This window comes from Sardina pilchardus, chromosome 17 (assembly GCF_963854185.1).
Source record: "Sardina pilchardus chromosome 17, fSarPil1.1, whole genome shotgun sequence".
NCBI lineage: Eukaryota > Metazoa > Chordata > Actinopteri > Clupeiformes > Clupeidae > Sardina > Sardina pilchardus.
In genome coordinates, this window is record NC_085010.1 from 25396373 (window position 1) to 25420344 (window position 23972).

General features: G+C 45.4%; 1 protein-coding gene across 2 annotated transcripts; it reads right to left on the reverse strand.

Annotated features, from left to right (window-relative positions):
* Positions 1-391: 391 nt before the first annotated feature.
* braf (B-Raf proto-oncogene, serine/threonine kinase) lies at positions 392-22090 on the reverse strand. 2 transcript variants are annotated; one of them, XM_062517643.1, is made up of 20 exons: positions 21913-22090; positions 19228-19329; positions 17813-18094; positions 16875-16978; positions 16003-16105; positions 15404-15552; positions 15021-15140; positions 13788-13947; positions 13450-13489; positions 12345-12464; positions 11459-11595; positions 10976-11093; positions 10446-10530; positions 9877-10053; positions 8359-8405; positions 7869-7987; positions 7000-7131; positions 6060-6194; positions 5226-5379; positions 392-4693 (listed from the first exon to the last, which is right to left on the reverse strand). In XM_062517643.1, the coding sequence occupies exons 1-20, from the start codon at positions 22072-22074 to the stop codon at positions 4671-4673; spliced, it is 2469 nt and encodes an 822-aa protein (XP_062373627.1). In that variant the 5' UTR covers positions 22075-22090; the 3' UTR covers positions 392-4670. The 2 variants fall into 2 exon arrangements, with proteins under 2 accessions (XP_062373627.1, XP_062373628.1); XM_062517644.1 differs by lacking the exon at positions 12345-12464.
* Positions 22091-23972: the final 1882 nt, after the last annotated feature.

Here is a 23972-nt window from a genome sequence, read left to right on the forward strand (position 1 = left end):
TCGTAATGTTTGTCTTAGACTTCATTTGTCATGTGGGTCTTTGGATGTGTGGCAAACACAAACATCCAGAACAGTGAGAAGGCACGCAGTCAAAGGAAGGTGCTGCCCCCTGCTGCATAACATGCATAACAATTTGGAGTCGCTCATACACCTCTTTTAACACCATGATAAACAAACACTAATAATCTTTTCAAAATGTTTAAGTGTTTCAAAGTGTTCATCAAAATGGGTAAACACGTCACTGTGCCTTAAAGAGCAATAAGGGGTACAAACACCTTGAGTCAAATCAGGTCCATGACTTTCCCACCTGCCTAGTTTTAGTCCAGTCTTTAGTCTATCCTATGCCTAGTTTTAGGCATCAACAAATAAAACCATTGATACAATATTGACAGTTTTCATGCACTTCTTTAATATATCAGTTTTTCATATTCACAACAAATACATTAAGCTCTGTTTCTTTTATAATATACAGTCTTAAATATTTTTACACAGAAATATTTTCTCAGAATTTCCTCTATCAAAATGTCGGGGTATTTATGTCAACCTTTATGTCATTTCGAAATATTTTATAGCTCATTTCATGTTTAGTCTCCATGCCTCTTAGCAAATGGACAGTGTTTTTTTTTCTTCTCCTTTGTACAGCTATTTACAGGTGAAAACAATCTCCCAAAAAAGGTGTGTGATAGTGCTCAGCTGAATGGGTTTATGGGACAAAGAGATTTAAGGTGCAGGCAAGGAGGCAGGAAGAGAAGAGGGGCGTGAAAATGGGGTGTGGGGGAGCCTGGGGTGGGGGGGGGGGACAAGGACGGGGACGGATTTGTTAAGATCAAGAGAGTCTTCTCAGACACTAAAGGACATTCTGGAACCTACAGTAAAACGGGAAATGGGAGAGGGACAGGGTGAGGGGAAGGATCTAGAAGAAATATATAAAAGACACCTCAGTCAAGACCCACAGTCTCACTCACAGCCAAGATTAAACAACATCTGGAAATATTCACCCTCACTATTTGTTTTTAGACAACATTCTTATAGAAAATAAGAACATCTCAAAAATAAATAAAACACTCATTAAAAACACACTCCCATGTATTCCCGTAGCGTTCCCGTTCATGGTTTGTAAAGTTCCACTGTAGATATTGGTGGATTTTGCAGTCAGCAAGAATGAGGGAAAAAAAGGTTTATCAGAAATAATATACATGTTATGACAGTAATCAACACATTCTCTCTTCTGCTGTTGTTGACGGCACCCCACCTACACCAAAACCAACTTGCTTTACACTTTGCTATTCCTCTCACGAGGAAACATCTGTTCTGAAACTCCCCTGAATCGAGACGGACCCAAATCAGGGATGGATCCTTGCTTGTTGTGTGCAACCATATGTGCATGTGTCGAGTAGTGCCTGTGGGTATTCTGTACAATAGCAAACATGACATGGAGCTATTAGCTAGAAACAAAAGCCAGGCAGCATGCAGCGCTGTGTAGACAGAGAAGAGAAGAGAAGAGAAGAGAAGAGAAGAGAAGAGAAGAGAAGAGAAGAGAAGAGAAGAGAAGAGAAGAGAAGAGAAGAGAAGAGAAGAGAAGAGAAGAGAAGAGAAGAGAAGAGAAGAGAAGAGAAGAGAAGAGAAGAGAAGAGAAGAGAAGAGAAGAGAAGAGAAGAGATTCCAATCTGCAGAGGAGGACTGGGAGACTGGGCTTGTGAAAATGGATGGGTGTGATCTCTGCCAGCCACAAGAAAAACATACTCTTGCGAAGTCTGCAAAGACTAATAATAATAATCTTATTAATAATAAACAGAAATTTGACATTTTGGAGGGATAACATAATGCTAAGGAATGTCAGCAGTGAAAAAAAATCTAATTAATATAGGAATTGTTAAACTAAAAGGGGGGGAGGTGGTTGGGCTGGAGAAGAAACCAGCATCCCTTTTTGTAACCACCCCCCAGCATCACTGCTCGCCTCTTAGTCCTCTCAACTACCGAACACACAGCTGCTTTACGGCGCTTCATTAACTGGTGCCGTTATGCTTATGACGATATTTATTAGTCCATGAAAAGGCAAAATTGCTCGTTTGCTTCAACCAATTTCCACAAAGTGCAAGTACAAGCATCTCAGGATCCACATAAAAAGTTAAAGAAATATAGTCACAGCTAAAAATAAAGTCCTCTTGGAAAGAATAAACAAACAAACAAACAAACAAAAAGAGTCAATACATTTTAAGTCACATAAATAAAGTCTTAACTTTGCAGGCCTGCCTGACCACAAGAAAAAAAGGCAAAACAATAGAAAAAAAATAATAAAAACCATTGACCCCTTCAAACGGACACTGGAATGCAAAACATGACAAGCATTTCTACTTAAAAAAAAAAAAAAAAAAAAAAAAAGCTGGCACGTTTCAGAGATATCCAAAACATTAAGCTTAATCCAGTTGTGGATGTGAATTCTGAGCAAAGAAAGATAGATGGCAGCCATCTTGTAACATTTCCCAGGCCAAACTTTTTGGTGTTCAAAGCCAGACAGACAAAAACACACCTGAAATAGCGCAAGCGAGAGAGTCCAAGAGAGTTGAATGCCAAAGCTTGCAAAAGATTTAAAACAAAAAAAAACAAAACAAAATGAAAAACAGGAACGGTAAATTTCGCATTGCACTAAATTCATTGGAACTGACTTTGACCTGCAAAACTCAACAACGATGACCGGCTTACACTGATTCATCTGGACACCCATGTTCATGAATATTTCCATCAGCTATAAATAAAATTCTTCCTAGACTGAAACGGTTTCTCTCTTTCTCTCTCACTATATATATTTGTCTCCACAAAAGCTGTGGGAATGTAGCCATGCGAATATATCCGCATAATCACATTCTGGCCTGGCTTTTTTGTGAACTAGAAAGCCTCCATTTGAAAAACGGAAACTACCATTAGGCAACATCCCCTGGAGCAGGCTTTGAAAGGGAAAAAAAGCAAGCGCTCTCCAGCCACCATAACCTTTTCACAGCATACATTTTACAGTGATACTGATATCTGACACTGTAATTCGGATAAGCTGGTGCAAAAACAGACTTGTTTTTCTGCTTCTACAGCATACTGCTGTAGTACTACTGACACAGCCAGTGAAGTACTTTCTGTTTGACTCGACGTGAACTGAACCTCTTATTTGAATGTAGCTTATCAGCTCGAAGCCAGTATACCCTGACCAAAAAAAAAAGCAACAAAAAAAACAAAAACACAATTAAACCTTCTCAGTCTGTGCAGAATAATTGTGCTGTGTATTTGAAAGCTGGGGTTAAAGTAAGGGTGTTTCTATAGCTGCATTTTCAAGGAAATAAAAAAACTAAAAAACTAAACAAAAAAAAAAAAACCTCTAGAGCACCAAGATGGCGATTAGTCAACATGCCATTTTGCACATGGTGTGGATGCTTGAATCTCAACTACATTTGACTCACTGGACATTGGTGGCCTTGTACAACAGAGCAAAATGATCACTGCCATGGAATGTGAGTGGTTGTGGGATTGTGGAGGTTGTGGTCAGCGATGCAGCAGGAGTGAGCCATGTCTTCTTTTTGTACAGGCATGAGACTGGACAACACGGGGTAGGGAAGGAATGTATACAGGACTTGCTTTCTACATAGCCGAGAGAAGGGAGGGGAACTAAGAAGAGCATCCCATCCTCTTCTGTTGTAACAAGCTCAACATGAGAAGAAAAGAGAGAGAAAAAAAGAAAAGCTTTTACACCAGCAGCTCCCATTATACCCTAAAACATTTAGATATTAAAAAAAAAGAAAAAAAAACACAAGAGAAAGAAAACAAATGTTCAAAAATGTCATTCAAGTCATCTTCCAAACAAGGTTGGCCCTATGACCTCAAAACACCTCACTGGGATTGGCTCTGACCGGACATCCGTCGCCCCACGCTAGCCAATGAGACACCACCGGGTTGGAGCGGTCATTCCGTCCACAGTCAAGTGCCAATGGTGGATAAAGAGTATCCTGTGCCCTGGTTGGCTACAACTAAACCCCCGCCACCACCCCCATCCGCACCAACACCCATCCGGACCCGCACTCCTCGTCTGCCCTTGTTTGGCGAGATAGCGGACGACTCCAGAATGGCGCCATCGCGCCCTTCTCGTCTTCGCACTCCTCCTTCAAAACGCTCCGACTTCCGATTCTCTTGCCCATCGTGGGGAGGGCGCCGTGTCCCCGTCCTCTCTCCATTACCCAGCCTATCGCAACAGTCTCCTTTGGATTATGTACGTAGTTGATCCCATTAGCATTCATCTCCCTCTTGGTTGTTTTATGTTCAAGTGTTTTTGTTGTTGTCATTGTTGTCGGTTGTTGTTGTGGCTGGAGGGGAGGTGGGGTGTGGGGGGAGGGGGAGGGGGGTTCAAGCCTGGTTGTTTGTATTACATATTGTGAACCAGAGATGTCCTGTTGCAGAGATCATTTTGTTGTCGTTTTTCTTTTCTTTTTTTGTCCTTTTTTTCCTTTTTTTTGTCGTTTGCAACTCCATTTTTGAGGCTGTAGCTCTTCAGGTTAAGGGAAAAGAGAAACAGCACATTCTTTGAGACTAGGTTTTTCTTTTTTTTTTTTCAGCTTTATGCATGAACCCACTGTAGGAACACAAGACTTAGCAAAAAGGTGATGAGGGATGGACTAGTGATGTCTGCAGCTCTACTTGAAGGCTGAAAACTCCCCTGTTAGGACACACAGAGAAGAGAGAGTGGAGCGTGCGTTAGTAACATCACCACCGCTGAATAATAGAGTGGCCTGACATTCCATTTTGTTTCACGCAACTACACTAGCGTGACCCACAAGACGGAAAAGCAGGTTATGTGCAGTATGTAGGGCTACAGCACTAGCTGAACACGCCATTCTTTTTAATGGTGCACTCCTTTGGTCCTGCAGTGCAGTGCATCAGTTACAACCAAGTGTCTGACAGTGTGCATGTAACATGTGCAAAAAGAGGTAGATCTTGTAACACAAGTGCATACAAGTGTATTTACTGACAGTGGATACATATGCATTTAGTATGTGTGTGTGTGTGTGTGCGTGTGTGTGTGTGTGTGTGTGTGTGTGTGTGTGTGTGTGTATTTGTGTGCGCTTGTGTGAGTGTGTATTTAAGTGTGTGAGTGTGCTTGTGTGTGTGTGTTAGTGTGCTTGTGTGTGTGAGTGTGCTTGTGTGTGTGTATGTGTGTGTGTGCGCGTGTGTGTGTGTGTTGCCTGTACCATAGCAGCCAGCCTGGATGGGGGTCTTTGGGGAGGCGCAGGCATACAGGCTGAAATCTTCCGTCTGGAAGCCGGCGCGGTTGAGAGAGGGCTCCGAGGCGCTGCGGTGGATCTTGGGTAGCGAGCGTGCCAGCAGCTCTATGGAGGCCAGGATCTGGGAGAGGCAGGAAGAGAGATTAAAACTCATGCAGCAAAGGTCACAAGAAGCCATTCAGTGGGTGCCTCTCATGCAGCGTTTATACGTCCTCCCTCGCTCCTCGGGCCTCGATCCTCACTGATCTACATAGAGAAAGATAGAAGAAGGGATAGACTATCCCTTGTTGCCGCCCCATCATTCTTTATGTAGATCGGTGAGGATCGAGGCCCGAGGAGCGAGGGAGGACGTATAAACGCTGCATGAGAGGCACCTTTTGTCACTCTCCTCACTCCTTCAATGATGCCGGTCAATTTCTTTGTCCCTTTTTGTTGTTCTTCTTGACTGCCTGAGCTGGCATCATGCTACCAGCTGTGATGCTACATTGACTAATTGCTGTGGCCGACTGACAAAGAGACATGTGTTCACGATGCCCAAGAATCACCGGACTGTCTTTCACTGGCTTCCAGTGCTTTTGCCCTCGTTCTCCTATCCACTGGCTGTGCATTAGTGACACACTGAGGCCATCTAGTGGTCCACAGCGCAGACTCCAGCAACACACTTGGCTACTGAATAACATACCACTCCACTGAGGAAACACTTCAACGGAACACACTGGGTCTTGAGGATACACTGTTTTTCAGAATTGGGAGTGTGTGTGTGTGTGTGTGTGTGTGTGTGTGTTGTTGTTGTGTGTGTACCTGCGGAAAGAGGGGCCTCTCCTCCCGCTTCTTCTTTAGGCAGTCGGCCATCAGCCTCTTCATGGCCTTGGGGCAGTTACTGCGCACTTTACTCAGGTCTGGGGACAGGTAGCCCCGGCCCACCATAAATATGATCTGAAGAGAAGAGAGAGAGAGAGAGATAGATAGATAGACAAATGGAGAAAGAGAGAGAGAAAGAGAGAAATAAGCAACGCCTCATGGAGTTTTCACTTTACCCGATACAAACAACTCCCTGTTTTACCATTTTCACTTTACCCAATACAAACAACTCCCTGTTGTATGTTTTTTTTTTACTCAACAATGATGGAGCATTGTTCAAGAGGCTCCTGTTTTGAGACACCATCAGAGAACAACCCATCTCCGCACAACTGCACTGACATCAGTTCATCTCCTTGAATGGAGTGTTCATACAGAAAATACTATTATTGACACTATGTGTGTATGTAACATGCTGTTTAAAAAAAAACATGCTACTTTTGGTAATTTGAGGATTACCCATCTAAAATCTGATCAACAAAGGTGAGGGTATTGGGTATAGCAGTATAGCATGCCCAGACTCTGTTCCAGTCCAAGACTGTTCATGTCCAAATCAGTGACACAGCTCACGGTATTTCCCCATCATCAGGACGGCGATGATGATCAAAGTGGGAATCCAGGAACTCTACCAATCTATCCAGTCAGAACAGTAATCGCATCACTGATGGCCATCTGGTTTGCTCTGAACGCCACAGATTTCATTTGCACGACTACAGTCTCTGGATATGCAGCTTGTGGGCCTGAGACTACATCAAGATACCATGGAGTATATTTGAAGCACTGTCAGCATGAAAAGCACGCGCACACACACACGCACACACACACACACACACGTTGCAGTGGGATGGTCGATTGCAGAGGGAGAGGCAGGGGCATACAGTACCTGGTCTCTGTTGTTGATGTTGGAGTAGGGCAGCACTCCAGACATCAGCTCGTACAGCACGATGCCAAAGGCATACACGTCCGACTGGAAACTGTACGGATTCTTGTCCTGAAGCCGGATCACCTCGGGGGCCTGACACACACACACACACACACACACACACACACAGAGAGAGAGAGAAACTGACTCCTACATTCTATATTTGAATGATTCTACATTTTCTTTCAGAAAAAAATAATGTCAACTAGACCACCTTACTACCGTAATTTCCCGACAATTGGCCGCAGCTTATACATTGATTTAGCAACATTTCTTCAGCTATGAAGTTAATACAGGGGGGAAGTTAATATGGTGTTATTATGGTTTTGTTTCTTTAAACTTGAATAAAACACTGTCCTGCGGCTTATACACAATGCGGCTTATATGCTGGAAATTACTGTAATTACAATTAATATAAACAGACATAATAGATGTGATTACTATTACTAGAGATCACTAAATAGAAGACTGACGGAATGCATGAGTCTCAAGAGTTATAAAGCATGCACCCACTGACAGACAAACGTAAAGAGAGAACAGGTCATACAGGCTAATGCTGCCTCCATGCTAGTTGAATGGCAACTGTACATAAAAGGTAAACCTAAAATGGTGGTTGCTTTTTTTGCTTGTTCTTTTAGGTGAACTGGGTTTAGAGGTGGGAAAAACATAAAAGCAATTTAAGGTTGTACAGAACCCAACATAGACACACACACACACACGGTTGTGCAGAACACAGTGGTGTTCACCACACACAGGACGGATACACACATTCACACACACACACACACACAAACACACACACGGTTGTGTAGAATACCAGCAGTACTCACCATCCACAGGATGGACCCAGAGAGCTGCTCAAACTGGTGTGAGCCACTCCAGCGGGACTTCACCGTGGCCAGGCCAAAGTCACCAATCTTCACCGTCAAGTCCTCATGCAGAAAGATGTCTGAGGGGAGGGTGGTGGTCAAGGCTGACCAACGACTAACTGGGAGAAGGTTACACTAAAGACTAACTGGGAGAAGGTCACACTAAAGACTATCTACGTCAAATCATTAGACCGTTTCAGTTACCTGTTCTAAATTATCGCTATTGCATCATAAAACTCTCTCTTTGTTTCTTTCTCTACTGGAAGTAGTAATAATAATAATAATAATAATAATAATAATAATAACACAGTAATATGATCGATCTACGATAAATAAATAAATAAAAACATGTGTATGCACTGCATTTGTAAGCACAACACATGCACCCGGAAAGAAAGTAAATCCAGTAACAAGCAATGCTACGAGACTGGATGTCCTCAAGGAAGGATACTGTTGCTCTTCAGGTCTCTGTGGATGATGGATTTGGCGTGCAGGTAGCTGGAGAAAGTCAAAAGGTCAAGGGTCAGACAGCTTACCTACAGGCACTATCTCTCTCTCTCACACACACACACACAGTCTCTCTCTCTCTCTCTCTCACACACACACACACACACACACACACACACACACACACACACACACACACACACACAGTCTCTCTCTCTCTCTCACACACACACACACACACACACACACACACACACACACACACACACACAGTCTCTCTCTCTCACACACACACACACACACACACACACACACACACACACACACACACACACACACACACACACACACACACACACACACACACACACAGTCTCTCTCTCTCTCTCACACACACACAGTCTCTCTCTCACACACACACACACACAGACGTCTCTCTCTCTCTCTCTCTCTCACACACACACACACACACAAACACGACTAAGCTGAAGCTCCCAAGTAGCCTCAGCAGCTTGATTAGTGGCAGGCTAGGAGCCAGACTGCTCGTAGTGCTCCCCTTCACACGCCTGACACAAGTGTTGTTCCCAGACACAAGACAGCGGCAGACATTTGTAGAGGCGCAACTCAACAGCTCTGCCTGAACTGAGGCGTATGACAGCGGGGTCTCACCACAGCTCGTTCATCACCCTTCCATCACACGGACAGCTCTGCTGCAGATGCTGTACACAGTCTGTCTCTCAGTCTGTCTCTCAGTCTGTCTCTCAGTCTGTCTCTCAGTCTGTCTCTCAGTCTGTCTCTCAGTCTCTCTCTCAGTCTCTCTCTCAGTCTCTCTCTCAGTCTCTCTCTCAGTCTCTCTCTCAGTCTCTCTCTCAGTCTCTCTCTCTCAGTCTCTCTCTCTAGTCTGTCTCTCTCTCTAAGTCTGTTTCTCTCCCTCAGTCTGTCTCTCTTTCTCAGTCTCTGTCTCTGTCTCAGTCTCTGTCTCTCTTTCTGTCTCTGTCTCTCTTTCTGTCTCTGTCTCTCTCTCTCCCTCCCTGTCTCTCTCTCTGTCCGTTTCTCTCTCTCTCTCTTTCTCAGCCTGTCTCTCTTTCTCAGTTTCTCTCTCTAACTCCTGACAGGTTGTCCACTAAAACTGCTCTTTGTAGAGCTCTGTGTGGAGATGAGATCAATAGCAGTTTAGGGCATCTACGAGTGTGAGGGAGAACCTGAGAGGGGGTAGCATGAGGGCATTCCAGGGGCTTCTCTGTGAAGAGGCCACAAAGCCACGAACACACACACCGAGGAGCGATTCTGCACTGACTGCAAACAACCTGAGTGTGTGAGCAGCTTTCTATGTTTTGAAGTGTCATTTCGATTTCTTGTTCACACACACTCACACACACACAGTTCACAGTCAGTATCCACGCCCAGACAAGGCAGAGGTGATGCAACTTACTCCATTCTCACACACACACACACACACACTTACTCCATTCTCTCTCCCACACACACACACACACACACACACACACACACACACACTTACTCCATGCCCTGTGCGGTCTGGCGGGCGATGTCGATGAGCTTGATCATCTCGAACTTGGTCTCGATGATGTGCAGGTGGTGGTAGAGGCTGGAGCCCTCGCACCACTGCGTGACTATGGCCAGCTGGGGCTTGGTGGTGTAGCCCATGAACAGCAGGATGTTCACATGACGGGTTTTCCTGACGACGACAAAGGAGAGCGAGAGCGAGAGAAAGTGAGCAAGAGAGAGAGAGAGAAAAAAAAAAGTATACAGTGTTTATTAGAGAGTCATAAAAGTATCATAGTGATATCAGTCATGAGACTGATTACCGTAATTTCCCCAACTATTAGCCACGGCTTATACATTGATTGTGCAACATTTCCTCAGCTTCTTCAGTTAATATGGTTAATATATGGTTAAGTTAAGTATGGTTAATATGGTCAATATAGTTATGTTTCTTTCAACTTGCATAAAACACTGTCAAGCGGCTTATACACAATGCGGCCGATACACAGGAAATTACTGTAAGCAGACCTGATTCTAGCCTTGGAATGCACACTAAAAAGGCTGCCTGTGACGCTCGGCTCCTACCTGAGGACGCCCACTTCATTCTTGAAAGCCTGCAGCTGCTGAGGAGTGGGTGCAGTGACGTTCAACCTCTTCACCGCCACATCACCTGTGGGATGGGACCCAAAACGCTCATCAGAATATTCACTCTTTTTCTTTCTTTCTTTTTTCTTTTACAATCTCCACTCAGGAGGACTACACATTTTTCAGAGCAATAATTCAAAAGGGCTGGATTGAACAAGGGATTAATACAAAAACCACACACCTCACTATGAAAATAAAAAATCATCCCAAAGCAAACAAAAATAATTAATTCCCACTTAAAACATGCAAAACCAATTCACTACGGATTGCAACCTGCTCATTTCGATAATATATTGTGGGACTGGCTTAAACAAAAGATAGATGCCAAAAAAAAACAAAGAAAAAAGAAAACACCAGAAGAAAAAAAGAAAAAACACTCAAAATATTCATTAAATGTTGAAAGAATGTTCTAGGTCTAGGATATCCATCAGGGGCAGAGCCTTTTGAGCGGATCTGATTGGTGCGCGTACCGTGCCACTTTCCCTTGTAGACTGTTCCAAAGGAGCCCGATCCTATCCGCTGGCCCAGAGTGATCTGGCCCTCTGGGATCTCCCAGTCGTCGCTCGAGTCCCGCCGGCCCAGGGTTTTCTAGGACACACACACACACACAGACACACACACACACACACACACAGACACAGACACAGACACACGCAGAGAGAAAGCGAAAAAAAATCCCATGAAGCTACGCCTGGACACACTGAACAGAGCGGGCGGTCATTACGATTACAATTCATGAGCTGAATTTATGAAAAATGCATTATTCAGTAGTCTTTGAGAGCATATGTGAGAGCCTGAGCAGAGACTCCTGTTGTGTGTGTGTGTGTGTGTGTGTGACCACAGAGGGGTGGTAGTGTGTGTGTGTGTGTGTGTGTGTGTGACCACAGAGGGGTGGTAGTGAGTGTGTGTGTGTGTGTGTGTGTGGGGGGGGGGTCTGAATACCACCGGCTCACCATTTTATTGCGGTCCTCAGACGAAGACGACGACTTTCGCTCGCGCTGTTGGCATGGCGACTTCTGCGGCATCTTCACATTGGTCAGGGAGCCTGGCAGCGAGGCTGGGGGCGTGGCGGACAGTCCTGCCGTGGAGCCTGCATTGTTAATGAGCAGGCGTTTTGTGTGTGTGTGAATAATGGGAGAGATGGAGTGATGGAGCAGGAGAGAGAGAGGAAGACAAACAAACATGGATGACGCTTGTAGGCAACAACTTTCAAAGACTAAAAAGGTCCAAGAGCGGTTACAGAAAGAGAGAGGAGGGAGGGGGGGGGGGGGTGTCAGGGAGAAGAATAGGCAAAAGGAACTATGTGCTCATGAAGTGTGACGTTTCTTGGGGTGGAGGGGTGTCACATCATACAGCACGTGCAGTGTGAAATGAACCTAGTGGGCAAGGGTTTCTGGGAAGTGTAGTCTTAATTTACAAGGTTCTGCTGAGGTGCAGGGGAAGTTCACTCTATAGGCTACACTTTTCATCCACTACAATCGGCACTACTAACTACTGTGGACAAGACAGCACTGACATACTTAGTCAGTCATACTATATAATGTTTGTATGTGTGTGTGTGTGTGTGTGTGTGTGTGTGTGTGTGTGTGTGGTTTTGACAAACAGCATGTGAAAAGCTTTCAGAAAGACAGGGTGATACACTCACAGAGAGACGGGGTGCACAGACCAGACCAGACCAGACGGAACACAGACACGCACAGACTACCGAACGGGACAGAGCAGGATATAGTGAGGGAGGGAGAGAGGGAACGAGGAAAGAGAGGAAGGATGGAGGGAGGGAGGGAGGGAGAGAGGGAAGGTAGGGGGGACGAACACAACGACACACGAAGGCCTAGCTACCTCGGAACACAGGCTCGGGGTCAAAATCAAAGACAGTGTCATTGGGGTAGGAGTATAGGAGGGGACTTGAGGTCCGCGTGCGCTGTTTCCTCAAGCAGCGGGCTGGGTGGGCCGGGGGGGCTGCAAAAAGGGGCGAGAAGAGACAGACACAGGGTCACGCCCGCACCCCAGCCCCCTGCCACCACCCCGCTCCCGAAACCCCTCAGGGGGTGGGGGGGGCAGGGGGAAGAGGGTGGAGGGGTCAGAGGGTAAGGGTGGGGGGGAGGGGAGGGGAATTAAGGGCGTGGGGAGGGGGTAGGGGGGGATAAGGTGGGAGTGAAGGGATCATCTGCTGTTTTCTGAGGAGGCTTCAAGACATGTTGTTCCTTTTTGAGATGTACTTGATCTAATGAAACTACGGTTCACACAACTTCTCATACTCTATACTAATGTAATAATTAGCGGCTACTTCAAGTGCCAAATCGCTACCCTAAGGGTTGTAGGGTCAGAAATCATGTGACAAGTATCTCTACCTGAGAGCAAGAAATAAATATTCCAATTCTGGAAGATAAATCATCAATCAAATTAGATTACCATATAATGAATCATCACCATTATCACTTACGGTATTTATGTCATATTCAATATGTGTTAGTACGTATCAGTTCGGAGTTTAAAAGATTGTTATAAAAAGATCAAAATGCTGACAATCGTGGGATGTTTTGCAGAACTAAGCCTTGTCTGTGGGTGTTGGGGGTCATATGGGAGTGTCAGGGTGTGTGGCGGACCAGAGAGGGGTTTGGCTTCAGGAGGTCCCCATGGGCAGCCCTCCTCCTTTGTGCTGTGGGCAGCTCTCACAGGCCAAAACACACACAAACAGCATGGAGACATGGGATGAACGGAAGCCACTGAACGAGTGTGTGCTTGTGTGCATGTGTCCTTGTGTGTGTGTGAGTGTGTGTGTGTGTGTGTGTGCATGCGTTTTTTTGGTGGTGGACTCTAACCTGAGTGTATTTACATGCGTGTGTGTGTTGACACTGCCAGTTGACCTGTTTAAGAGTGAATAGGTGCCTGTGTGTGTGTGTGTGTCTGTGTCTGTGTGCGTGTGTCAAGGGGGAATGCATACCTCCATCAGACCTCTGTAAACCTTGATCACGAATCAAGTCCTGAAACAAACGAGACGACTACATTAGCATGACGTATTACTAACGTACTATTATTAATGTACAGTTATTTATAAAACGAATTGTACATATTCAATTTATTCAATGTCATTGTAAATCATTTTAATATTATGGCAGAAATGTCTCAGACAGGAATGCAGAAATTTGTCAGACTAAATGTATTTGTAATTGAGATCTCTCTGGAAAAATGGTACGTCATCACATCTTTTAATGCATTTATGAGAAATACAACTGTGTGTGTGTGTGTGTGTGTAAGAGAGAGAGTTGTGAGGACACTCACGTCAATGTTGACTGGCTCGATGGTGTTGATATGGACGTTGGGGGCGGAGGAGGAGCGGTCCCTCTGGCCAAACTGGTTGCGGTGGTCCTCCTCCCCTGGGCGGAAACTCTGCGGGATGGGGATGGACTTGGATGGGGAGACGGTGGCATGGCACAAGGACCTGAGAGACAGAGAGAGACAGAGAGAGAGAGAGAGAGAGAGAGAGAGAGATAGATAGAGAGGGGGATAGAGAAGCGCCTTTCAGAGATGACCACAAAATGTGTGTGTGTGTGTGTGTGTGTGTGTGTGTGTGTGTGTGTGTGTGTGTGTGCACTGAAAAACGTGCTCATCCCCTTTCCTTCCCTGTGGCACTACACATGATACAGAAATGAACCACAGAGGAAAGACGCAGATACACTTCTCAAGCAAAACGTCAGTTGCTGTGTTGGGACAGGAGTCTAGTACACTAGGAGTACCAATACACCAGCAATGTGCTAGCAGCAACACAACTTGAAGGTGTGAGAATCACTTGCTTCGGAGTTGGATCTATTCCTACCATCTATCAAACATTGCTCTTGGCTCCTTGTACCCCAGAGACAAGAAACATAACGTTCCGATTGGCTGAAAGGGGGCTATTAATTCTAAATATCAGGACAACCTATGACATAGATCTGGTAAAAAAAAATATCAATGCTCTTTTGAATGGTAACCATAACAACCATAGTAAACGACAGTTGAACGAGCACCAGTGGAATCAAGTGTAACCAGGCTAACTAAAAAAGCACCATTATCTGTAAGTAAAGACAGCAGCGCAATAAACCAAACAAGTTGGCTTGTTTTTGAAGTGAACCGCATGTTTCCGAGTGGCAACCGACGGATAAAGCGGGAAAGCGGCCCGCGGGGTGTCCCACTATACGGAATTAATGGACTTGGCGGAGGAAACTCCACGGCGCACAACGCCTCCGCCTCGTCCATTAATTCCACGTATCGAGACACCTCGGCAACCGTTATCCCTTAACACGTCGAACGCAAATCACAGCTCCTGAAGCAGGGTTGCCTACAATGCAGGTTTCTCCTTTTTATTTTGCTGCTTCGTATGAAGAGGGCCCCTCATTAGAGGCAGACGGCTTTGATCTTCAAAGCAGATGACAAACAACTGGCTACAGTGACCTAAATAGACGCGCGGGCTGCGTCTCGGCAAAATGACTTCGAGCGAGGCTGTCGCAGGAGCGACGGCCGCAGTTGTCGTCTTACCCGGTTGAGTCAGAGGGAGGCAGGGACGGGCAAACCTCGGACACGGGGGTGGTCCCCTCGGATGACACCTCCTCCTGAGTGATGGGGTGGTGCTCGAAAAACTTGGAGACCAGCAGCAAGCTGCAAACACACACATGCACACTTAGTGAAAGACAATAATTAAATGTGTAAAACTGTGACCTGAAAGTCCTGAGTTCAGTTCCTTTTTAGAGAATAAGTGTGCACTTAGTGTGTACTTAGTGTGTACTTAGTGTGCAAACATAAACATTTACCATATATCACAATGGCAAGTTCACATTTAATACCACAGCGGTGAGTATAGTATACAAACAACATTCTGAAGAGGTTGGAGTGGCAAAACTACATTTCCCATGATCACTTACTCCAGCTGGTCGTAGTTGACACACATGAGCGGGACCTCGGTGCTGCAGCGCTGGTGGAACTTATAGCCACATGTTTGACAGCGGAAGCCCTGGAACAGGAGCTTCCGGCAGAAATCACAGAAGGCCAGCGTGAAGAAAGTCTTCCTCACCTGCCAACCAATCAGAGAAAGACATGTTAGCGGGTGTGAGTGAGTGTGTGTGTGTGACTGTGTGTGTGTGTGTGTGTGTAGGTCAAGAGGGCTTTTCAGATAACTAAATTCTGACTAAATCAACTGTTTGTGTCACGTCACTAACCCTAGACCTAGTAACTGTCATTACTGCACACTATTGTATTTGTTAAAAGGCACCACCTATTTGCCTTCAGGAGACCCTTTGCACTGCAAATACACTCCCTCTCTCCTCCCACCCCCTACACATCATGTCCTAGTAGTCCAAACATTACAGCGAAAAACGCTAAGTAGTGAACAAATGCAAACAGAGACAATTTTGTCACAATGACCAGGGTCAGGCGATGCCTGGTATGCCATAAAGCCCACGTCTGGGAGAATCAAATCATTTCAGCCGATAAAAAAAAAATCTTATTCTGGGGTGAAACTCACAAAGTTATGGGTGGTCAACGGCACGTTCTCCAGAACCTCCACGTGAAGCTCCTCGCCTGTCAGCCAGGAGATATCTGTATCCCAGCCGAGCGGCTTCTTCTCCCTACGACGAAACAGGAAGTGGGGTGCACAGACTGTCAATGGCTGATTTGATTGAACGTTGTCTACTCAATCAGAGTATCAGACTACCGTATGCATATAGTCACATAGACTTAACTTGAGTAACATGCACCACTCGGTCATAGACCTCTCATAATAAAAACATTGGTATTAGCTGGTATTGTAAACAAAAGGAACAGTTTGCCCACAAAAACCGAAATAAACAATTTCATTAACCGTTCCCCGCCTCTCTCCATGAAATATTTATCTACTGTTTATCAGTGCACAACTCCCCCTGAATCCCCGGTGGAATATGATCCCAGAGGAGTTGGTTTATCAAACACATGACTCATGTTGCTGTGTACAGTGCATTGACCTCTTGTGTTTACAAAAATGGCTCTAATGGTAAAATCTCTATTAGTCTAACACAGAAAGATCTTATTTGTTTTCTATTTTGGTTCTGCAGGATATATGCAGATTAGATATCTTCTGGTAATAGTGAAGAGGTTGGTAGCAGTGCACAGAGTAAGATCAAGCTCAAGCCCAATGAGTTGGTTTCAAATATTATATAAGGGTGGGGGGTGCGAAATGTGTGTTAACATTTGAAACAATATCACAACACCAAACACACAGACAGGTAGAATTTAGGAGTGAGTTTTGATAACTGCAGCGGCATTAAAGTTCGCCAGAGAGAGAGAGAGAGAGAGAGAAAAAGAGGGAGTGTGTGAATGTGTGTGTGTGTGTGTGTGTGTGTGTGTGTGTGTATGGCTTACCCATCCTGTATCCTGTAGACAGCACAGCACTCAGGAATCAGTCCCCTCATCATCAGAGCCTTCTTAAGCGAATCTCTCACCGTCATCCCACAGCGAGCTGGGACCTGAATGGCGCACACACACACACACACACACACACACACACACACACACACACACACACACACACACACACACACACACACACACACACACACACACACACACACACACACACACACACACACACACACACACACACACACACACACACACACACACACACACACACACACACACACACACACACAAAGTTAGACCCACCCTTCACATACACGGCAGCCTCAAACACCAGCACCGACCAAGTCCGGCGGAATCGACTCCTCGCCTGATATACGCACACAACAAGAAGGCTCTCCTCTGTAGCTAAATCTGGACGGCGGCGGCAATTTAATTTCTTGGCTGCGTTCTCTGGCCCGTCCCGTATCTAGGCTTTCCTGTGCTAACCCAACAGCCGACACGCTGTGCGGCTAATCAAAGTAAAGGGGGTCACCTACATTCAGTCATTTCCCAGGGCCTCACACCGCCTCACAATCGGCGGAGGGAAAATTCCTCCCGCCCCGCTTGACTGATTGCCTACCTGCCTGCCTGCCTGCCTGCCTCCCTCCCTCCCCTGCAAACCTCCAGCAACTCTGAATCATCATTATCATGTCAAAGGCAGGGCTCTTACTTTGACGAGGTACGGGTGCTGTTTGGTGCACTGGTGCGTACTAAGAGTACACAAAGGGGGCGCGAGCACGGGAGATGTTACAACAGTTACTGAAACAGTGGGTTTGGTTACTAATCAGCCTTGGGTAACATATTTAAATACACGTATATCTGGTCAGACAGGCACACATGTACACACGCGCACACACACACACACACACACTCTCTCTCTCTTTCTCTCTCTATCGTACCACTGTCCTCTGTTTGTTGGGCAGAAACACCCGGACGATAGGCTTCTGCGGTGAGCGAGGATTGCCGCGGGTGGCGTCGGTGGGGGTCTGCAGGACGGCCAGGGTGTTGGGGGCCGGGGTGAAGCCCTGCGCCCCGCTCAGCTTGACGTCCAGCAGGGCAGAGGAGGAGCCGGCTGGCGTGGGAGAGGAGCAGGAGAACTCGGTGCCATTCCCAATGGCCTCCAGGAGCTGCTGCTCCCGCTGCTGCAGTGCGTCTAACTTACTGGTGTACTCCTCATAGGCCTGAGAGGAGAGGAGAGGAGAGGAGAGGAGAGGAGAACAGAGGAGCAGAGGAGAAGAGAAAAAAGAGATGGGAGAGGAGAGGAGAGGAGAGGAGAGAGGTGAGGAGTAGAGGTAAAGAGGAGCAGAGGAGCAGAGGAGAGAGGAAGGGAAAGGGGAAAGGAGAATGGAGAAAAGAGGAAAGGAGAGTTGAGAAGAGGAGAGAGGAGGGGAGGAGAGGAGAGGGTGAGGAAAGAGTGGAGAAGAGGAGAGAGGAGGGGAGGAGAGGAGAGGGTGAGGAAAGAGTGGAGGAGAGGAGAGGAGAGGAGCAGAGTAGAGTAAAGAGGAGAAAAAGAGAGAAGGTGAGAGGACAAGGTGAGGAGAGAGTGGAGGAGAGAAAAGGAGGGGGAGGAGAGGAGAGGAGGGGAGAGAGGGGAGAAGAGAGGAAAGGAAGATGACGAGGGGAAATTGGAGGAAAAGAGGACACATGGAAGAGGAAGAAAATATTGGTTGGAAGAACACAAGAAGGGAAGAGTAAAATGGAGAACAGAAGAGAGGATGACCACAATGAGTGAGGAGGGAAGATAAGAGAAGGAAGAGGAAGAAAAGGATGGGTAGAAGGAATAGACAGAAGGAGTAAAATGAAGGACAAGGAGAGAAGAGAGAAGTTTGGAGCAGCAGTAGAATAGAGTAAAACAACACTAATGCATCCGTCTACACAGAGCACACACTGGCCCAACTACAGTACCATGTTCAGCTCTTCATTTAGGGTATCTGACCTAATATGACCATCATAATAAGAGCTCTGTTCTCACAGAGAAACAACTGTACATGTATAATGCTTGCAATGCCCTATTAAGGACTTAATCATGTTTACTTCAGAAACAGTAATGAGCCTAAAGTAAAGAATAACTTTTTCTTCCACTAAACAATAATTTGGTTTCTTTTCACTTTTTTTACGTCATCATGATGTCATGACAGAGGGTGTCTTGTCATCAAAGCAGTGGAAATCACAAATGCATCAGAAATACAGTGACTGTACAGTACAGGAAATGTGTGGTACAATTCTACCCACGTGCTATATCAAGTTATCTTCAAGCCTATATCGGTACAGAGTTTGTAGAGAAAGGGGGAAAAAAACAGTCTTGTTATCTCACCTCCAGATATATGGATGGAGGATTATGCTCTCCCCCAAACTTGTCCAGAAGTGCTTCTAAGTGTTCCTGTGTCAACTTAATCATCTGCTTAATGTTCCATATCTACAGTGGAGACAAAGAGGGAATGGTTTCCAGGGGTCAACACGTTCACTCTCAATCCATTGCATGTTATATGGTGCTTCTGCATAAGATGAACCAACCACCTGGGCTTCAAATGCCACAAAATGTATAGGAGTGTCCGATATGCAGTCATTAGCTCTGCACATGCTAGCTGTTCACACTGAGTGCATCACCTAGTGCTCTCAGGCTAGGCCCTGAGGCAGAGAAGAAGACAAATGCGACGCCGCCACGAGTTCTGAGGTGTGAACATTTTCACGGCCGTCGTGAAAGCGAGAGCTCAGTGCAGGGGGTTTCCCCAGGGGGGGACAGAGCGCGGAGCGAACGCTTACAAAGGTTTCCGCACACGGCTTCACCAAACCTCAAACCCAACCCAAACATACCTATATGACTGGCTGTGTCCACGTGATATGTGATTTCTACCACAGATGTGGCAATCCGATTCAAAAACATGTGCAAGCACAGCCAAAAAAATGTGTAATTCGTTATGGTAATGACAGTTGAAAATAGTGAGAGTTTAAGCGATTGCTTAATTTTCATCCAGAAATCGGTGCAGCGTTAAGTAACTTGTCATGCTTTCTCGTGAAACACAAGCAACACAAGCAACACACACTGCTCAGCTCACACACTCACTGAAACGGAGCAGGAGACCAGGGAGGACTCCGTCCATGTGACTTACATGTGACAACATTTTTAAATGTCAGGTGAGATTTATGTTCACCGAATTCTTCTGCTCAATGCAACAAAAAAAAACCCAAACAAACAAACAAAACCAAAAATCTGATCAAGAACCGGTCTGATTTGATCTAATCTCACATTCCAACAGCTCTGCAGTCAAGTTTGTGCTTGGTTTAGTAAACACTGCAGACAAGCTGAATCCTGCGCAAGTGTTTTAAAGTTGTCCTGTTACTGGTATTGTCATTTAAATCTGGCACTTCTTGATGGACAGGAGAAGCAGTGCATTCTAAGCCTCACGGTCTTCAAGAGGTTCATCCACAGCATTATTGAGGGATGGATGAACCTCTTGGGCAAGTGACAGTTAGCAACATTTATTTGTTAAGTCACATGTGAGGCAATAGTCTTCATGTTCCTTAAATGGTCATGAAAACAGCTGATTTACCCGAATGAGGGAAGCTATGCAATCCCAGTGCCAGGCATGACCCCCCCCCCCCCCACACACACACACACACACTCACCACCCATCCATCCATTTACCCTCCCTCCCTCCAGCCCCACCCCTTTAAGTTTGGCTGTCAATCATCATTGCCTGAAAATGCTTCAAGAAGGACAACCAAATCCCATCAACTGGCACGAACTGTGTGCTCTGGTTAAACCCTTTAATTGATCCACTTAAACAGGTAGCTGTTGAGGGTGTAAACTAAAGTGTTAAGTGTTCAAATCTGCAGCTGGGTAAGAGGAGGAAAGTTACTGTAATCCTAAAAGAAAACAGCTCATGCAATCTTAATGACCTAAGACAGGTTTGACAGTAATCAAGGCAGGCAAAGAGTGGAGCTTCCATCATATGCATGTATGCAAATGAAGACATGCAAAAGTGCAACTTAAAGCCTTCACCATTTACCAAGTCATTATCTTTGCAGGGATGACAGATACAACTGATCATTTCATTAGCCTTCACGCCAAAAAGGAAGAGCCTAGTCAAATGTCAAAGTGTAGCCTACAGCTGGTTCAAACCTGGACTGGTGCGACGACATGAGTAGTGGCAACATTCAACGTCAAAAGAACGTAGCACGTTATTCTGGCAAAGACATCTGATAGACTGAGTGGGTAAACTGAAGAAATAAACTTGGCGTGCGTGCATACAATGTTACAGTGGAAGAATATAATCCTCTCCACTCATGTCTGCTGTGCAGGCCATCTACACTATACCAAAACACAGTAATAATTCTCAATTATTCCTCACGAACCATCCTATCAATAATTCAGAAAAGAAAATAAATAATGTACGTTCAAATCAACCAATACATGGCGGGGAGTTTGCACTACTTGTTTAACGCCAACGTTACATGTTACAGCCCCTGAGATTCGGAATGAAATGCATCAATTAACTGGGGCAGACGAAAAAGTCGGTGTGGTCGCTATATTAATGGCGTATTTGATGTGTTAACACTGCATACAACGAATAGGCGTTAGCTTTTTAACATCCGATGTATTGCCAGATAGCTAACTGTGGCTAACAATTTCCCTGCTATGCTAGTGAACTAGCCAGCCTAGTCTGTTGGCTACAGCTGCAGTGGGCTCAGGAAAAATAAAGCGAAAAGCGAATGAAATATAGGCAGGCCTAATAAACACTGCTCAGCGAACTGCACTGCATATGCGAAAGAACGGCTTGTGTCGTCATTGGGAAAGCCATTTTCAGAAAATATGTTTGCATGTTAACCAACGCGCAATATCAAAGATAATCGTATACATTTTGTGCATCATCTTGCCCCCTGCAATGCATCCCCACGATCCATAATACAGCCGGTGTTTCCTGAAGATCTACATCCAGCAACCTCCGCTCGGCACCCGACTCCCTTGCCCCTCGCTACCCTGTCACCCACCGCATACCTCCTCGGGAATGTCTTGCTGACATTCGGGAATCCCCCCGGAGCAAGTGGTGTCGAGCCCAGCGCCCAGTTCGTCCAGTCCCCGCTCCCGCTCCGGATCACGGTCCATGGTGTCTCCGTTGAAGACGGGCGGTGGGGACTCGGCGCTGCTCAACGCCGCCATTTTAAACTGCGAGAAGCTGAGTGGAAAATAATAGGGGAAAGAAACAGAGCGTGAGACAGGAGGGGGAGACAGAGAGGTTCAAGAAACGTAAGCCGAGAGGGGTAAATGGGGATAGTGGAAAACATACATCCAGAAACTAGTCGCACTATGCTATACATTTGCACTTCATGGTCGGTGCAACAAATACATGGTAAATAATTGTATTCTACGATGATGCCAACCCGTCATTTTTTTCAGTAAATAATCAAGTAGGCTAGGATAGTCTACAACCAAATGCAATTAATCAGTCCTTACAATAGGCTACACAAAGTCCACAATAGACCTTCTACTTTGCCTCTGTTTATTCTTCTTCTATGTTTTCCCTTTGGTTGTGACTACTTCACATATTGGCAATCATTTAGGCTATTAAGAACAAATAAGTTGGCCTACATTCATTATCATTCTTTGACGTTGTTAGTTGGCATTGATGGAGATGACAGGAGTCTGGACATTGCCTGGTGTCAGAAACAACACTGTCTGACACTTTAATATTGCTTGTAGATTTCCACAGGGTGATCTCACCAATGAACATTCAAGAACTGGATATTAAACTTATTAGGGTGCCTGTAGGCTACCTTAATGTATGATGTCAAAACTGGTAGTCCAGCACAGCAGTAGTCATATTGTACCAGAAAGGACAGTCTAGAATACTGAAGGTGTCCAGGTGGTTCTCCTAATGTTCTGTATGGCAGCTAGCACTAAATAAAAAAAATAACTGGATTAACTGATTTTATGTTATCTTAATGCATTTTATGCTTTCTTTTTGTTCTTTCTTTACTTTTAAAAAAACTATTCTTTGAAGTATTGCCCTTCTATGCTTTGTTTTGCTGTTTAATTGTTTTTGTTTTTGTAAAGCACGTTGAATGAAATGTGCTATAGGCTTCTTGACTTGGCTCCTGGACAGTGGACACTTAATTATTGGCTCTTTGCTTCATGACTTGTTTAAAACATTGCTGCAACTTCTCTTCTGTAAATCAGATTATGGACCAATCATCCCCTAGGTATATTTCTTGCGCTAGGCCTTTAACCAAGTCCAGTGTACTGAATCATACTACCTGTTTAGAACACATTCTCCATATTCCAAAACCATTCAGTGTTCTGCACCAGGTTTTGTAGTTGTAGTTGTTGCCAGTTTGAGTTTGAGCCTTCATGAAGTTTGCAAGCAAAGCAAACATTTGGCGAAGATCCTGTCTGCAGTCTTGAAACGTCTTGTAGGGATAGTGCAGGAGTTAGCTACTGTTCTGGCAGGGTTCAAGAATGATCCGTGCACTTCAGCACCTACTACTGTAAGAGGAAGTGGAGTGGAGCTGGATGAGGGCGTAGTCTACATGCCATAAAACAATAACACAGTGGAGGCAACTTCAGAATAAATTGTTCAATGGGCTTAGATGCAACAGACACACAAAATGCATTCATTGCCATCAATGCCATCAACACGTATTTGTCATTGTGTTCATTCATCAGGTGCCTTATGAATGTGTGAGTGAGTTAGTGAATGCAATGGGCCAGGACTGGACTGTGTAAACCCATACCGATCAGCCGGATTATGCCCTGCAGTTCAGGCTTGAAACCTGTACATTTATCTCTCCTGCTTTCGTTACAAATTTGTGGGTACCAGTCAAAAACTGGCTTATCCACCTGGCGCACACGGATCATTGGTCTGATTGGTTAAAGGACTCTGCAAGTGTACAGAGTCACTTGAACTATGCCCATTGATCACGCCTCTTGTGCAGTAGAAATACAGCACTCCCCAGGCTAATATTCAATCTCAAAAGATTGAGCTTGGTCTGGTGATAGCCAGGCTAGGTCAGAATCAGATCTGGCCAAATTTCCCAGGTGGCAATTTACTCTGGGACAAA